Here is an 18,830-nt window from a genome sequence, read left to right as displayed (position 1 = left end):
ATATAATTCCTGAACCAAAAGTTATTTGCATTCAAATCTAATAGACTGCCAAACTGCTGTACATCCAGGGTATAACAACTTATACTTCACTAGCAAAGCATAAAAAAGTCGGCCTTGCTTAGTGAATAATCCTGTCCCCAATGACGTATGATATCATCTTTACAATGTTTAAGTAAAAGTCCTCATAAGTAAGTTCTGAAGTCTATTTCAAGATTAGTTCATTCCACTGATCTGAGAGCTGTGCACCTAGTTTTATACTACCTTTGAAAAATAGTTAATCTGGGGGTACAGTGTTTGGCCTAGCAGTTGAGATGTCAATGAGGATGCCTACAACCTCTACAAGAGCCTTGGTTTTATACCTGGCTCTGGCTCCCAACTTCAGCTCCCTGCTAATTCGGCAACGATAGCTGAATTGAGCGCCTGAATTCCTGGCTTGTGGCTTCGGCTCTAGCCAGAGTCAGTTGTGGGCATTTGGGGAGTGAAACAGCAGCTGGGAGCTCTCTCTATTAAATAACTAAAATATTTAATCCAGTTTTGTATTACCTTCTCAAAAATCTCTTTGCAATTTTCACCTGGTTGTTCTTTCTGATGAGCTGAAGAAAATTTGCTTATAAACCCTTCAGACAGAAATTTTTAACAGTACTACTATTCATCATGCAAAGGTTAAGTGGCTCCATTTATTAGTTTCTTTCCCTGGATTTTCAGCCATAGAACTATGATCACCTGCATATATTCCTGTTCTGTGCACCATCACATTGGCAAAAATATCTTGGACATCATTAAATTGTAATTCAGCTAACAGGAATTCTAATGGGTGCCTAATGTCTCATTAATTTTTAACAATTATAGCTCCCTACAGATAAAACATCAGCCTTGGGAAAGGCTGTAGTTCTTGCCTGTTTCAGGTGTTCCTATTCTGTGATTCAGCAGCATCCTGTGTGTATAGCTCTATCACAGCTCTTTCTAAACCTGTTTCCTTTACTGATCTTTAAATTCTTTAAAGGAAAACACCACAATTTAATCTCATATTTCTGTGGGAAGGAAGGAGGAAGGAAAAACAAAATAGTGCCTGGCCAACTGCATCAGTGCACAACTCTAGGAACAGTTACTTCCATGTGGAAGTAACTCCCAGAACACAGAAACAGCATGTGAACACTGCTTCTTAGAATGGGGTAAGCTGGTAGCTCTGGTGATGGGCACAAGGTACTCAATATAGATGTACTATATTGTACTGGTGACATGACAAACTATCAGAGAATCCAAAAGGAAGTGGATAAACCTGAATGATGGATTGTTTTCCCAAACATAAAGACCATATTCTAGAACTGTGATACCTCTCTTGTGGAGATTAAATTAGGCTCAAAGAGGAGGTTTCTTTTCTACTTCACATTTTATACCAGGGAAAGTAACTTCCAACCAATACCTATGAGCAACACTTATTCATGTGATTGACAGAGTAAATAAAAATAAAGTTAATTATGTTCTTTAACTTTTGGGAGAAGTATGAGAAAAAAGATCTATGTAGTGCTCAAGTTATATTTTTAAAAATATTATTTTATTTATACTCATGTATGAAAAAATGTACTCATACTATCATGTTTACATACATACTGATATTGGCAATAGAATTCAACAATAAATCATGTTTATATTTTATAAAGAACACATAAACATTAAAATATTGATTGGTTATAGAAAGCAAAGTCGGGGGAAACCATTAGCAATAATTTTCATTTTCAGTAAAGAACAGCACCCTCTGAGAAGAATCAAATCAATTAGTAATATTCATCTATATTGCAAAATAATATTTACAAAGTAAAGTTAGTGATTGTACTGATTTTATTACTCTTACTAAGCCATTTTATCTTTTTCATACTCAGTGCACAGAAATAAAACATAATCTGAAGAAAAATATGTCCTCATTATTATTCACAATAAAAAGGGTCTGCTTCATTCTGCAGGCCTGGGCATATTGTACAACAGGGAGCACTTAACAACTCAAGTGGATCAATGTTCCATTTTGATTCTGATCCACTGAAGAGAATCTCATCTATACTCGCTGACTGGACTAACTCCATGGGAGCCATGATAGCCTGAACCATTTTTGTGGTATTCTCATATCTCACTAAATAAGAAAGACCCTACACAAGGAAATACAATTGATCTGTCTGTAACATATCTGTAGGCTCTTTCTTTAGTATAAGGTGGGAAAAGGGGCCTTTTCTTGAGTACATAGATAAACATATTATTGTAGTCTAAAGATTGCTGGATTGATATTGTATTATTACAACAAAGACAAGGTACACAATGAAATGACTGTCAGATTAAGAAACTTCCACAACTTTTATCAATTCTTCAAATAATGGAGCAAGTTCCTTTTCTAGGCTGACAATTAGTCCTAAAACAAAGAAATTAAGAAAATTAGATTGTTAGAAAAATGTTCCTGAAAGTCTTTAACTTCAATTACTTTTTGTCCAACATTTAGTTATGAAAAAGAAATCAGATATGGTTTATTCTCTGCAACTAAAACAAAGTACAGCAATCCTGAGTAAAGTAACCAAAAACTCCAAATTCATGATGAAGTTTATTCTCATCTACATATTAATCCTATATAATAAATTAGATGAGAAATGGTTATCTGTATTAGTAAATACAGAATAAATCATATGCACTATAATCTGTTGGTTTTGAAAAAAAATCTCAATTTATGCCTTACTGCATCAAAATTTGCATTAATTCAGAAGTAACACACATGATTTTTACTAAATAAGGTGCATTTATTTTCTGAGTCAACTGGAATAGCTTATATATCAAAAGACAGGTAAATAACCTGCTTCAACACTGGTCAAAGGAAATCAGAAATTTATTTTATGAACTCAATAAAGCAAAGAAATAAATGAGTGATTCAAATAAAAAATATTTTAAACATGAATGGTAAGAGAATAAAACACAGATGTTTAAAAATAAGTTCAGTGATTTACTGGGAGACAAACTCATCTAGAAATCAGCATATATAGCTTCTCTTTAATTTACTACCGTGAAAGCCTTTGTGTCTCAGTGCCTATTTTATATCAAAGAAGGAAACAGTTTTATTGCTTTTCGGCCTTTTGGCTAAGATCAAGTGTAGTACAAGTAAATAGTTTCCTCTTGTAGAATATTAAAAGCATCTGACTGTCAAGGAAACATTCTGAGTACAATATAACTGTGTACTTACAGCAATATATTACAACTGGTAATTCATTATGTGATCATGGGAGATTTATCAAAATTGACGTTAACTATAATGGATATATTGACAGCACTACAATCCTATATAATTTACAAAGTGTTTGCACACATGTAGTTTAAGGTTTCAAAATGTTTAGAAACCTAACAGATCATCAAATCTAAACCTCTCAATTTGAAGATGTGGTAACTTATGGACTGGCTTCATTAACACAGCTAGAACAACTTCACATTCTAAGAAGAAAGAATGTGTAACAGTTCTCAACAGCAATCAAATATGAAGGACAAACGCCTTAAAAAATTCCTACTCTTACCCAAAAGCAAGTAAAGAAATTATAATCCAACTCAATACTGTTATTATTTTAGACATAGATATCCAGTGAACAACATTAGATGTAATGGGATTTAACGATTCCTTACAGATGGGAATATAGCTTTCCAGCATTTGATCTCAAATTCTTCAGCCCTCAAGAACAGTAGTATGTTCATACCATTTAAGTTCTTTAAATGCTCAATCACATTCACCGTGCCTGCTATCAGTCAAAATTTTAAAATTTTCATTTTATAGATTAGTCTACGTGGGATTAAACTCATCCTTGATCATTTTGTGTATTCTCCACTCCTTCTTATTTTCTTAAACTATTTTAATGTGAACAAGATGTGGCACTCAAAAAGCTAACACTTTTCCTTTTTATCTCAAAAAAAGATTACCACATACACTGTCTCATTTGAATTAGAATATAACCCCATAAGATGAGAAAGCAGATTATTATTTCTATTATATGAACATGGAAACTAGGATTCAGAGAAATCATTTTTCCCAAGAATAAGGAAAAAAGATGGTGGAGCTGGACCACAAATTCAAGCTTTCTCCCTCTAAATCTACAATTCCTATCAGACTGCACAAATAGGATAATGTAAAGAGTTGAAAGTTGTATTTAAAGTACTTCACATACCTGTATTGGCATTGCTACTGGCTATGAAACTCACCACCAAAGGCAGCCGATTAAACTGAACAACCTAAAAAAGAAAATACAACCGAAATAATATGAAAGGCAGTATAACTCAACTGAAATGTCTTAATCTTCCAAAAACTGCACTGCTGGTGTTCAAATAATCCTTAATTTACTTAATAATTGCCCAAAGTGCAGAAGTAGCAACGATGGCATGTTGGATATATCAAGAAGTTAAAGTACTCCCTTTCAGTGAAAAGGTAAAAGTTCTTATATAATAATAATAAAAAAAATCATGTGCTGAGGTTGGTTACTGTTAATCTCTTACTGTGCCTAATTCACAAATTAAACTTTATCACAGTTTTGTGTGTCACAGGAAGCAACTGCTTGAGGCCAGTGTCACAAGTGGTGAAGGAATTCACCAGAACACAGAACAGTGAGCACAGCTATATATACTAAAATATACAGCGAGTAGGACAGCTGAAGTGGACAACTGCATCAACACGTATTATTATGTGGGAGTTACATATTTGAGGCAGACTGCCACTGGCTAGGGCTTTTCCAATACTAGTGATTTCCTCATTGTTGTGGATTTTCACCAGGGACTTCCTTATTACCAGGTACCCAGGTGACCTCCACAGTGTGTACAGGAGAAAGTGCTGTGTATTTAGGGTCGGTACTATCTATGATTTCAAGCATCCACTGGAAGTCTCAGAACAAATCCCGTGCAGACAAGAGGGAACTCCTCTACAGTTTTATCTTCATGATTTTTCCTGCCTCCCCTGTGTCACTACAATGCAAATTAATTTTACTTGTAGCCAACTCTTAAAAAAAAAAAAAAAAGAAAAAAACAGAAAACCAGCTTTGACCTAATCCTTATTGATGAAATTAAAGGTCTGATGGATCTGTTATTTTTTTCCTAAATCATAGTAAAATACCTAGCATTTAAAGTTAAAAACGTCACTTGTGTATAATAAATGGTACATAGGCCGGCGCCGCAGCTCAATAGACTAATCCTCTGCCTTGCAGCGCCGGCACACCAGGTTCTAGTCCTGGTCGGGGCGCCGGATTCTGTCCAAGTTGCCCCTCTTCCAGGCCAGCTCTCTGCTGTGGCCCGGTAGTGGAGGATGGCCCAAGTGCTTGGGCCCTGCACCCCATGGGAGACCAGGAGAAGCACCTGGCTCCTGCCATCGGATCAGTTCGGTGCGCCTGCCGCTGTGTGCTGGCCGTAGCGGCCATTGGAGGGTGAACCAACGGCAAAGGAAGACCTTTCTCTCTGTCTCTCTCTCTGTCCACTCTGCCTGTCAATAAAATAAAATAAATGGTACATGACCCACACTCTAGGAAACACCATTCTAAAGCAGGAGGTTATGAATAATTTGTTCTTAAGATGATTATCCTGTAGATCAAGATACATAAGAAGTAACTGCTTCCCCATAAACAATCTCAGTCATTATATCAACATTCCAAACCACATGAAAGAATTAACAGCAATAACAAATTTAAATAACTTATCATTTGATTTTCAAGAAAAATTTCTAGCTGTCACAATTACAAAACAAGGGTATCATTTGAGAAATTCACAGTTGTCTGGCTAAGGGCACCATCTACTGGAGGTAACAATGATCTAACTTGCCCTTTTTAGGATAACAAGTTCTTAATTATTCAACCTTTAACTACTTTCTCATAGCAATTACTTCCTGGTATAATAATGTGAAGCAAACGACTAACCAATTTGAAGGGCAAAATTTTAAAATTTCATCCTCTTCAAATCTAAAATTTAGAATTATAACACAAGTGATTTCATATAAAAGACTAAAAAAAAGTGACAGTTGAAAGCAGCAAACCATTAGATAGTGATGAATTTACCTGGTAGGTGTTATAGTAACAGATGATACTCTTGTTTTTTGAAAGTCCAAGTTTGCTTCCTTGGTCTGTCGCCAGGGCAAAAGTGGATAAGAAACCAGGCCTCAAAGCATGCTCTGGGGCATTGTCATTGGCCACTGGGAAACAAAGGATTCAATTAAGAGCTATGCAGATTGAGGAGTGGGGATGGGGTGTGTGTGTGGGGGAATACAGTACTTTTTTAAAAACACAAACTATATATAAAATTGAGCACAAATGTTATGTCTTACATTTAAAATTATACCACTAATTGCATATCAATTTGAATAGACAAACTGCTCAGAAGTTCAGGGCTCATAATTAAAGTAAAAAATGCTAACAATTTTGGGAAGAATACTAAATATTTCTAGTTCCCTGATATTTATTTTAAGACAGATAATTCTGTTCATGTAATAAACTGAATGTTCTGGCTGAGAGCCACACTAAACTAAAATAATGAAAACAGGACTATACTAAGTTAATGAAAAAAGGACTTTGTCTGTCAAAAAACCATAGCAGTAGTGTCTCTCACTACAGGGTTAAATAACCCTGACAGGCGGCTACCTGTTTTCTGTTTCACTCAATGTTATTAACTGAACAAATGCAGAGTTCAAGGCTTTACCACACACTTTCTCAGAAACAACATCAGAGCTAAAAAAAAAAAAAAAAAAAAAAAAAAAAAAAAAAAATTTCAAGACTCTTTCCTTCAAAGCACTCACTACAGAACAAAGAAAAGGCAAGTGGCCTGCCCACGGCCACCCACGTTGATAGCATGAACTGCAGACTACCCATCAGGAGACCATTGGCTTCACTGCTATCTCCTCACTGGCTAGCAGGCAACTCTGGAGTGGTGTCTCTTTGCGCTTGACTACTTCCATTTGTAAAATGAAAGAACTAAACTAAATTAGGTGATCTCTAAACCTTTCAATTCTGAAACCTAAAATTATCTGATATATATGATAACCCCACGTGGAAAATAAACTGTCAACAAAATGTACAAAATGTTATTTAATCTTTGGTTACAGCTACTAAAATGTCCCAGTGTAACTGGGAACATTCACTCTAATAAACAAATCTAGCTGCATTCATACTCACTTCCATAATTTAGATTTAGTAACAGTTTACATTATACCATAAATGTTTTTAATGAGAAACTGAGTCAGAGATAAATCCATGCTGAAACTCGGGATGTTAACGTGACACATTTGACATGCAATCCAACAAGGTTCCAAAACTAAGACCATCTTCTGAGTTTACTGAAATGAGTTTTATACATTTTCATTCTAACTACTAAAATCTAAGTGCCTTGTACATACATTTCAGTCAAAACCAAACATGACATTTGCATTTTGATTTTTTACCTTTAATAACAGGTACTCCATCTCTATCTGACACAACAATAGCATGGAGCCCTTCAACACTAGAAAGACAGAAAGGTTAACATATTATAAAATATTTTATTTTCCCAATATATGTATCTCGAAGTTATAACTGTAATTCTCATGTATATTTCTGAAAAGACATGGGGTTGCAATTACTGATTCCTTACACTTCAACGTGCCTGCCAAAACTCTTCCAGAAACTGAATGCACATTACTGTCATATTTATAGTCTTTATAGATTTACACAGTGTACTGATGAAAATCAAAACATAGCTGATTCTCCAGTAAAATTCCCGATGTATTACCATTCTGTGGTTGACAAAAGTATAAAAGGTTATCAGTGTTGGATACAGTGACCAAAAAAAAAAAGGAAGTATCTTCTTTCCTTCTCTGATTCATTCCAATTTTCAGTGCCCAGTATTTGTGGCACTTAATATTTTGACATTAAGGTAACCAAAAAGACACACAGTTGTTGCTTTAATAATGCTTACAATCTTCAAACAGCTATCAAAAAAATAACACTACGACTGTGGCAAGTGCTAGTGAGAGATCCACACTGCTAGGAAAGCTTATGAGAGAGGGGTGAGGCAAAGAGGTAGGTTAGGGGAGGCTTCCCTGGGGAAGTGGTACCTCAGTGAAGAGTGGAAAGATCAATCAGGCTGAAGGAAAAGGGAAAAAGGGGAAGGTCGTGTGGTAATCCTTCCAGCCATGCCCACGTTAGGAAAAGCAGTAAGCAGAATGGTCAATGCTACAGCTCTGAAGGGAGAAAGACCTGGGTTCAGTCTGGGGTCTGCCTGTTACTATTTCTGTCCCCATGGGTCAATTATGAAATCTAAGACTCAGTTTAACAAGCTGAAATTGAAATAACTATACTTATTCAGCTATCGTGAAATTTTAATACATAAAATATTACATGAAAAGCACAGGCCAGTACACAGTTAACATTTAAAAGTATTACCGAACACTAATGGTGCAAACTATGCACAAGGATATACTTTATCACTGCAGTTTAAGTACCAAATTATCACTGAGAATTCATGAGAAATAAGCAGTTAAGAAATATGGACCCCAGGGCATAAAAGGAAAAGGTTAAAAGTTATGATGGGGAAACACTTTCAAACTTCCAATACCCATGCAAAAGTTTTTAACTACAACACAAAACCCATTACCCTGTAACCATCTGACAACATCTGTAAACTGCAACTCAGAGATATGTTCAATGTTCCTACTATAACTGAGAACTATTCATTTCTTATTGTGGTTGATCTTAATGTTTTAATTTAGAAATAAGGAATATTCAAATTGAGCTTTAAGACATCCTATTGTCAAAAACTTTTAAGTCAGATAAGTGTTATTAAAACTTGGGTGCAAAATCTTATAAACAACATCATTTGTTATCCTTATGCTAAAAATATGATGAAGCAACTGCATATAAATGATTTTTAAAGTTTTTTTTTTTTAACTATTACTGGTATTACTTCCTATTACCATTCAATTCTGATATTATGTATGGACTAAAACATATTATGTAAGATTAATACATAAAATAAATACATTGTTCTAGGTTAAAAGCTAACATTCTATAAAAACAGATCCAGGGCAGGGGTTGAGCTTAGCAGTTAACACACTGGTTGGGATGCTTGTGTCCCACTTCAGAGTGCTTACCTTGTATACCAGCTCCAGCTCCTGGCTCTAGCCTCCTCCTAAACTGCACCACCAGAAGCAGTGGTGATGGCTCAAGTAATTGGGTCCCTGCCACCCATGTGGGAAACCCACACCAAGTTCCCCATTACCAGCTCTGGCCCAACCTGGCCAGGCCCAACCCAGCCCTGGTCATTATGGACATTTGGAGATTGAACCAGCAGATCAGAGTTCTTTCTTAGGCTCTTAATAAAAATCTAAAAAAACAAAACCATATCCCACAGATACTTGCACACATGAAATCTTGACATAGATGAAGATGAGAAATCTACTTTCTCTTAAGAAAAACATGCTAGAGGCCAGCGTTGTGGCACAGTGAGTTGGTTCAAGTCCCAGCTGCTCTGCTTCTGTCTAGCTCCCTGTTAATGTGCCTGGGAAGGCAGCAGAGAATGGCCCAAATGCTTGGGCCACTGCCACTCATGTGGGAGACGTGGATGGAGCTCTGAGCTCCTGGCTTTGGCCTGGACCAAACAGCCCCTGACCATTGCAATCATTTGGGGAATAAATAAAAAAAATGGAAGCTATTCCCCTCCTCCCATCCTCCTTCCACAGTCATCTGGGAAGTAAATCAGAGAATGGAAGGTATCTTTCTCTCTCTTCCCCTCTCCCTCTCCCTCTGCTTTTCAAATAAAATAAAAATGAATCTTAAAAAAAAAAAAAAGTCAAGTTAAATTAGCTCTGATATACATGTATAATGGAATACCCTGCAGATATAAAAAAGAGGAAGCTCTTCATGAACTAGGGGGGGCTGATCTCAAAAACCAGTTTTGAATAGTGTGTACAAGAAGCAAATGTATAACACAATATTTAGGTCTGTGGTTGAGTGTGCTTAAAAACATGCTCTTACATACATGGTTACAGGAAGACAGATAAAATATCTTTGCAGATAATAAAAGAGTCCTCTTTGGTTGGGGGGCAAAGCTGGGGAGCTTCTCACTGTGTCCCTGGATTCACTTTTAAATCTTGAACTTAATGAATATATTACCTTCCCATAAAACAAGTGGATTAGGGGCTGGCGCCGTGGCACAGTAGGTTAATTCTCCGCCTTAGGCGCCAGCATCCCATATGGGCACCAGTTCTAGTCCCAGCTGCTCCTCTTCCAATCCAGCTCTCTGCTATGGCCTGGGAAAGCAGTAGAAGATGGCCCAACTGCTTGGGCCCCTGCACCTGCATGGGAGACTGGGAAGAAGCTCCTGGCTCCTGGTTCTGGATTGGCACAGCTCTAGCTGTTGTGGCCATTTGGCGGGTGAACCAATGGAAGGAAGACCTTTCTCTCTCTGTCTCTTCCTCTCACTGTCTGTAACTCTAGTGGCCATTTGGGGGGTGAACCAATGGAAGGAAGACCTTTCTCTCTATGTCTCTTCCTCTCACTGTCTGTAACTCTACCTCACAAATAAATAAATAAAATCTTAAAAAAAACTAAGTGGATTAAAAACCAGTGGAGTACTACAGAAATGTTTAGAAAAATCTGTGTCACTATGGTAGCTTTTTTCTAATTTTCATGGTTATTTAAATATCAACTAATGCACCAAAGGAGGAAGTAGAAATAAAAAAATTCTTTAAAAAAAAGATGTCAAACTCACAGATACATAAATCAGTAAGCAGAAAAATGAAACCCTTTAAAGTACCCAGTTTTAGAAAGTAGGTCACAATACAATAAGGTTTCCAATCTTACACACAGTAGACAAAGAGTAATATGAATATATTTTACTATTAATTAAAATTTTAATTCATTAATAGATATGCTATACTTTTAGAATAAGTTAAATTTTATAAAATACTCTAGAATTCTAAACCTCAAGTTTACTAAAAATGACTTTTATTCTAAAAAACAAATGTTATATTAGTAATCAAAAGCATACTGAGTATGACTCTTCTAATTATGAAATATTTGGTTATTTTAGAACATACAAAGTTGTGATTATTAAGACCTGAGACTACTTTGGGTTCAACTAGATTTTAAAATGCAAATCTAAGAACAATACATGAGATATTCAAAACAGTTTAGGGAAAATGCATATTATGAAAAAACTGCATAGATTTCAAAATTTTCTACAGCAAAAGAAACTAATCTTCTAATTCCATTCCTCCCCAGACTTACTAAAGCACGCTCACATTTAACAGAATTCAAAGACGGAAGAGCGCGCATTCTGTCGAAGTGTGCTGCTGCCCTGGATGCTGAAATGCGCAGCAGTGCAACATTTGACAGCATGGACCCACAGCTCTGAGGCCAACACTCCTGCGTCCAAACACACATCTGGCAACAGATCAGTGTACGCTCTTCTTCTTAAGTGTGTGCAAGTTTATTATTTCTTCCTGCATTTTGCTCTTGGGATGAAGTCAGTCTACTTTCAATAAATAATCGTGAGTATGAATCACAGCAGACTCATTCTGGGACCAACAGAGGGCACTCACTCCTTTCCTGCCATTATGGAGAGATCTGCATCATGTTTTTATAAATATACTTAAATTTAGTTTATCTCTTGGATCAGCACTACCCCTTGATGTTTTTCCTCTTGGTTAAAAGATAAAAAATGTCGAGATTCAAAGAAGAAACTTTTCAACTGTTTTTGGTCAATACTAGAGCTCCTAAGTTATAAAATGAATACATTCTGATGATTCTTCAATTCTCTCACATTGACAGCTCCACCACACTCAGTGCCATTAGAATAGATCTAGTTGTCAAAATGAGATCCTCATAGCCTAACATGATTTTATTACTTATTTCTAATCACAGACCAAGTAATTAGAGTCAATTACATTATTTATTAGATCTCTAGGTGAATAATGAGTCTTAATGGCCTTACAACTCAAGAAAATTGAAAGCAATATTTTTGTCTTTAGCAAAAGATGTTAACACTCAAAATAGGATTTTAAACCACTAAACTTCTAAGCGGATTAACTATGCTTCTGTTCCTATATTGTTCCACCAGAGTGGTGAGCATCCAGAAAGACAATTATCAATAAACATAGAAAGATTCATTTTGGGGCTGGCGCTGCGGCATAGCAGGTAAAGCTGCTGCCTAAAGTGCTGGCATCCCACCTGGGCTCCAGTTTGAGTCCTGGCTGCTCCACTTCCAATCCAGCTCTCTATCATGGCTTGGGAAAGCAGAGGAGGCTGGCCCAAGTCCTTGGGAACCTGCACCTGCGTGGGAGAGCCAGGGAAGCTCCTGGCTCCTGGCTTTGGGATAGGCTCAGTTCCGGCCATAGCAGCCATCTGGGAAGTGAACCAGTAGATGGAAGACCTCTCTCCCCTGCCTCTGCCTCTCTGTAAATCTGCCTTTCAAATAAATCAACAAATCTTTAAAAAAGAAAGCATTCATTTGCACAGTGCCAACATGTGCTTTTTTTTTTTTTTTTTTTTTTTGGACAGGCAGAGTGGACAGTGAGACAGTGAGACGGAGAGAAAGGTCTTCCTTTGCCGTTGGTTCACCCTCCAATGGCCACTGCAGCCGGTGCACTGCACTGATCGGAAGCCAGGAGTCAGGTGCTTCTCCTGGTCTCCCATGGGGTGCAGGGCCCAAGCACTTGGGCCATCCTCCACTGCACTCCCGGGCCATAGCAGAGAGCTGGCCTGGAAGAGGGGCAACCGGGACAGAACCGGCGCCCCAACCAGGACCAGAACCAGGTGTGCCGGCGCTGCAGGCGGAGGATTAGCCTAACAAGTGCGGCACTGACCCATGCACTTTAATCGCCAGTTTATTTTTTTTTTTTAAGATTTATTTCTTTATTTGAAATTCAGAGTTATACAGAGAGAGGAGAGGCAGAGAGAGAGAGAGGTCTTCTATCCACTGGTTCACTCCCCAGCTGGCTGCCATGGCCAGAGCTGCGCCAATCTGAAGCCAGGAGCCAGGAGCTTCTTTCAGGTCTCCCACGCGGGTGCAGGGGCCCAAGGACTTGGGCCATCTTCTACTGTTTTCCTAGGCCATAGCAGAGAGCTGGATGGGAAGTAGAACAGCTGGGTCTCAAACCAGCGCCCATATGAGATGCCGGCGCTTCAGGCCAGGTAGTTAACCTGCTGTGCCACAGCACAGGCCCCAATCACCACAGTTTAAAGAACACCATATCACATGGTGGTACAAGTCAAATTTCAATTAGTGTGGAATATTAATGAAATAACTACTTAGACTGCCTACTTTACTAACTCTTCAGTCCACAAATTACTAACAAATAACCATGTAATTAACAAATGCACATTGTGATCAGTAACCAATCAGGCCACTTCTTCTGAAGCGTGTCAGTGACTGTTACCATGAATCTGTTACTCAGTTCATGCAGAGACAGCTAAGCGTGCAGCTTTACACCTGCTGTCTCCCTGTGATAAACCATTAGACATTAAGAAGAAATAGACACTCAAAAAAGGGAACTGGCCAGCAAAGATGAAACACAGGAAAGATAAAATAAGTGATCATGCTGGAAGTGAAATTCCAATAGAAGGTAAACAAAGTTATTCTCCGAAGAGCTCACACAGGAAATGTTCACAATATCCTGTCAGAGACTCTAGATAAACAGCCACAAGAGCTCAATGCATTTATTAATATAAATGAGGAAAGTGGTTTTGATGAGAAAGAGGAAGTGATGCTGGCAAAAACAAAACAAAGCAAAGCAAAAATCACATTAAAGAAAATCTCAGAAATATTTAACAACGTTGAAAATATGAAAGCTAAAATGCTGGCAGCTAGCTGATGTAAACTTGGAATGAAGTATGACAGTTCACCAAGGCAGAGAGAAGATGTCGGCTCTTTATCTCAGGGTTTATGAAGAGAAGAAGGCAAACATGTTCCAACATGCTACATATTTTTTTTCCACAAAGAAATAAAATACTTTAATTATCAGTGTTTCTAATGCTTCAGTTTAGTGTACTAAACTAATTTTAATCATGTTTAGTTTTAATTTCCTAAATATTTGTAACCAACATTAAAATGTGAATAAAACATTTTAAAATGTGAATAAAACCATGCAGAACTCCAACTGCCTGTATTGCTAATCATTCGTCTGAGAAGAGCAAAGCACCTCCTGAGCTTGCCAATATTAAGAGGAGGTGAGTAAAATGAATAAAAACGAATTAAAGTATTCACTAACATGAAATCACTGGTAGCACTTATTTAACATCTCAAGTTTTCTTCCTGAGTACCTAAGAAAAACACAGATAAGCTGAAGCCAGAAAACAGTATCATTACAATTCTTTTGGTCTATACTCTCAGTAGTCAATGACACAAGCCAAGAAGCAAACTGCATGAAACAACTCAAGCAAAAGTCTAAACAAGAGTCTTCTTTTTAATTTGAAATTGAAGAATTTGCATAACATGCTAATTTCATGGCACATTTTGTTTCTATTCTATTAGTCTAACCTTAGGTATATACTATGGTATTATTTAGTACTTTCAAATACCTTAGATAACCACAGGTAACACAAGTGACATCCTTTGAGAACAGAAATAAACTGACATCTACTACCCTATTTAACTCCAGATTTGGAAGGGAAGGAAAAAAGAATCTCATCGCATGTTCTGCTATAGTACTTCAAAAGTTAATTAATTCTGGATCCCTTTATTCTGGGATGTGAAAATGTCAGTCTCAGTCATCCTACTCTTGTGCACTCCCTTAGACACCTGTAATCTTAGCTGTAGGTGACGAGGAAAGAGGCACTTGTCAAAGAAGGCACTTTATCTTAAATCAATATTAATTTTAATTCAGTTCAAGTGACAAGGGTCGCCACTGTGGTGCAGTGGGTTAAACTGCTGCTGCCAGCATCCCACATGTGAGTGCCCACTGGTATCCTGGCTGCTAGGCTTCCTATCAGCTCCCTGCTAATATATCTGGAAAAGCAGTGGAAGATGGCCCCTTCCACTCACCTCGGAGACTTAAATGGAGTTTCTGGCTCCTGGCTTCAGCCTGGCCTCACTCTGGTCATTTCAGCCATTTGGGAAGTAAACCAGAGAAGCACTCTTTCTCTCTCTCTCTCTCTCTCACTCCAAACACTGTCACTCTGCCTTTCAAATAACTAAATAAATCTTAAAAAAAAATAAAGTGACAAAGACACTTTCAGTCAATAAAACATCTAAAAGCAGGTTTCCTAACCGTAACACAAGAATCTAATTTACAAAATAGAACATCAAATGGACTGTGTGCAGGCAAAAGAAAGCCTTGTTATTTCTCAAGTAGGAACTGCTGCCTATGCCTAGCATTCTCAGGTTTTGTCATCTAAGCAATGAGATCTTAATGGCAACATTAAAAGTAAAGGCACTTCGAAGCATAATCCAATAAGCAGCTAAGATAATATATTTGGAAGAACTTAAAAGTCACAAAAAATCTGAGAGCTAGTCCTCCAGCAACCATTGGCCACTTAACCTAAGACAAGTAATGTTTTTCTTTCTTTTTTTTTTTTTTTTTATTTTGACAGGCAGAGTGGACAGTGAGAGAAAGAGACAGAGAGAAAGGTCTTCCTTTGCCGTTGGTTCACCCTCCAATGGCCGCTGCGGCTGGCGCGCTGCGGCCTGTGCATCGCGCTGATCTGAAGCCAGGAGCCAGGTGCTTATCCTGGTCTCCCATAAGGGTGCAGGACCCAAGCACTTGGGCCATCCTCCACTGCACTCCCAGGCCATAGCAGAGAGCTGGCCTGGAAGAGGGGCAACCGGGACAGAATCCGGCGCCCCGACCGGGACTAGAACCCGGTGTGCTGGCACCACAAGGCGGAGGATTAGCCTATTGAGCGCCAGCCAAGTAATGCTTTTATCTGCAAATTCAAAGGCCATCACTTGTGCTTCCTAGGGTTCTGTTAGGCATTTGATAGGGCTAAATTTTAGCATAATATGCACATAATACTCATCTATACAGAAACAATATATCTCATGAGGTTAACATGTCATACAGAATTTTTCAATTTAAAAAATTACTATTCTCTTACCTTGGTAACTTTTTATACAGGAATCTCTTTAGGTCCTAAAAGAAAATATTTTTTAAAAATCATATTATAATAACATGCCTTCCACTGCTCTTCTAGGTCTTGTCCTACCCATGTTTCAGGAACCTTAAGTCATCACTCATGACTTTTCATGCTAGTGTTTTATCTTTCTCTTTTGCATTTTGTTACTCACCAGTTTTGTAACTTGGTGCTCCAAGTTAACTAATGTTCCCCTCTAAGGTTTCAGCTCATTATTTGTTGGGATAATGACAGAACCTGAGTCATAAGATTGTTACAGTCTGAGAAGATGCAATTTAGTAGCATGTTCTTTTTAGCACAGTTAAAACACACGGGAGCTGTAAAGTTAGATCACAGTTACCATACTATTTTCTATCTCATGTCTGTGTTCAACTGACAACACATTACAACCATCTTCCCTTGTTCCCAGACTTCCCACTATCATTTGAATGATTTTGAGTCAATTAATGAACTTCCCTAAGATTCCGTTTCCTAACATGGCGAAGCGACTGCGTCAAGTGTTTGGGACTAAAGCAATAGAAGACTATTTTGTCTTACTATGCTCTCGCATCAGGAATTTCACGGGCAATTCGGGTATCAATTATGACCTCTACGTGGATAAATCAGGTATCCGTTGTACGGAATCTCTCCCCTCTAATATTTCCCAAACCTGAACGTTCATTTTACTTCATGCTAAATCCACCAGCTACTTCCGTTGTCACGTTGGCCACACAAAATCTGAATTAATAGCGCCCAACCGGAATGGGTTTGAAACCATCCTAAATGGTTGTAATGAACCTAACGAGACATCATGACCACTTCCTGGGAAAAAAAGGGTTCTGAGCACATCTCCTAAGTCATCACATATTCCCGGGAAAGGCAACAAGCCACCATTCAGAGTTCCAAGTGGTCAACGCGCCGAGCCTCTCTCGTGCCCCCGGAAGACTGGGCAGAGGGGCAGAAGACACCTTTCTCCACTTCAGGCATCTCAATGTCCTGCACTCACACTCGAGGGAGCAGCTCAGGACACCGCAAGTCCATTCCTGTCAGTCTCCCGCTCCAAGCCCCAAAGAAAAGCGCTTATTAGGAGAAGGTGGGGAAACCAAATTGAAAACAAACTTCTACTTGGGAAGCTCCACTTCTCCCGGCTCAGAGGCCTCCTCCAAACCCTCGCCCTCCCCTTCCTCTCGTGTAAGGGCTGTCAACTCACATCCGCCATGATGAACCCCTTCCTCCCGCAGGATCAAGCTCCACGCCTGCAAGAGAAACTCCCAGTGACTCTTCCCCTCTAGGCTTCCTCCCCTCCCACCAGCAGCCTCAGAAGCGGGATCAGGCCCAGTCAGGGTGCGACAAGACCGCGCGGTTCTCGGGTACGGACCAGGGAGGTCACAGGGAGCCGGACTTCCCCAGCCCCGCGCCGGGGAGCCAGCCGGGCTCGCCTCACCTCAGCCCCCTCCACCCCTGCCCACTTCCCCCAGACAGCTGCGCCCGAAGCCGGGGAGAAAGAACGGGCTCGCCTTCTCTTCCGTCTCACCACCTCCCGGGCCCAGGCCTGACCGCCGGGCAAAGCGTTGCCAGATACCTGGGTGTCTGGGCCGCCCGGTTCTCTCGCTGTCACTTCAAGCAAAGCTCAGCCAGGTTCCCCTGCAAGGCGCCGTCACATGACTCGTGACCCCATCTGTGTCCCAGGAAGCACTTACTACGCGTCGGTGTCCAGGGATACGCAATTTCCGGGGAGGAGGGGCTGGGCGTGGGGGGCGGGGACCGCGGGCGCCGCGCTCCCGCCCCGCCCCGCCCCGCCCCGCCCCGCCGCGAGCCTCTCTTGGCGCCTGCGCGCTGAGCCGCTGCCTAAGGGACGTCGGCTACGGGTCGCTGATTGCTAAACCCTTCTCGAAAATGTTTGCTCTAGAAGGCGTGCGCTAGAAGACAGTCTTGTGCGGCCAGGGTGCACGATTTCTCTAGTTTTTCAGTGACCATACTCTCAAACCGTTTCTTGTAGATGAAAAATCTGAGAGAATGGCGTTACAAACGGAGTAGCAGGCACCGAATTGCCGGTAATTAGAAGACCCAGATTGGCTTCTGACTCAATTTTCTAGTCTCTCTCTCTTAAAAAAATTTTATTCATTTTTATTGATTTGAAGGGTAAAGAGAGAGAGCGTTTCCATCCGTTGGCTCACAACCTCCAAACGGCTACAGGAGCCAGGATGTTAGCAGAGAGCTGGACAGGAGGCAGCGCCAGGACTTGAACCCGGGACTCCCACATGGGATGCGCGCCTCCCGAGCGGAGGTTGAATCACCATGAGGCCGGACCACAACGCCTGCCTCTTGAATTTCCCATGCTCTTTGACTCAAGACCGTATCTAGAAGGAATAGAGGAGTGCTGTGCTTCCTGGAGTCGAGGATGCACCTCAGGCTTCTACTTTTACCACTGGCAGACAGGGAACTACGCTTTTTCATTGCTTATTGATGGGCAGCTGTGCCTTTTAAGAACTGCCTGTGCACATATAACAAAAGCCCACAGCAGGTGGCAGGAGTATTAGGAAACAGTAAAAGTGGGGACTCTCCAGTCGCCCTAGCCCGAGGTTTCTCAACTTCTGCACTAACATTTTCCATCACGTGATTCTTTGTTGTAGGGGTTGCACTGTGCATCACACCCTGTGTAGCAACATCCCTCTCTGGCCTTGGCCAGCTAGATTCTAGTAACAAACTCCCTTATGACAAACCCGCTGGGAGCAAAATCACACCTTAGCTGAGCGCTGCCTC

At 39.8% G+C, this 18,830-nt stretch overlaps 1 protein-coding gene across 1 annotated transcript; it reads right to left on the bottom strand.

The window, feature by feature from the left end:
• Nucleotides 1-1,533: 1,533 nt before the first annotated feature.
• On the bottom strand, nucleotides 1,534-17,755 carry LAMTOR3 (late endosomal/lysosomal adaptor, MAPK and MTOR activator 3). The gene is made up of 7 exons (XM_062199823.1): nucleotides 17,650-17,755; nucleotides 17,278-17,323; nucleotides 16,053-16,087; nucleotides 7,424-7,482; nucleotides 6,048-6,181; nucleotides 4,182-4,245; nucleotides 1,534-2,398 (listed from the first exon to the last, which is right to left on the bottom strand). The coding sequence occupies exons 2-7, from the start codon at nucleotides 17,284-17,286 to the stop codon at nucleotides 2,325-2,327; spliced, it is 375 nt and encodes a 124-aa protein (XP_062055807.1). The 5' UTR covers nucleotides 17,287-17,323; nucleotides 17,650-17,755; the 3' UTR covers nucleotides 1,534-2,324.
• Nucleotides 17,756-18,830: the final 1,075 nt, after the last annotated feature.

This window comes from Lepus europaeus, chromosome 8 (genome assembly GCF_033115175.1).
Source record: "Lepus europaeus isolate LE1 chromosome 8, mLepTim1.pri, whole genome shotgun sequence".
NCBI lineage: Eukaryota > Metazoa > Chordata > Mammalia > Lagomorpha > Leporidae > Lepus > Lepus europaeus.
Note: the sequence above shows the minus strand (reverse complement) of the source record. Positions and strands in the feature narration are given on the sequence as shown.

Excerpts from the sequence above, each read along its gene's own strand:
- LAMTOR3 (XM_062199823.1), bottom strand. Across the intron at positions 7,483-16,052 it reads CTGTATAAAAAGTTACCAAG|TGTTGAAGGGCTCCATGCTA; the intron begins GTAAGAGAATAG and ends CTGTCTTTCTAG. Across the intron at positions 4,246-6,047 it reads GTTACTATAACACCTACCAG|GTTGTTCAGTTTAATCGGCT; the intron begins GTAAATTCATCA and ends TTTCTTTTTTAG.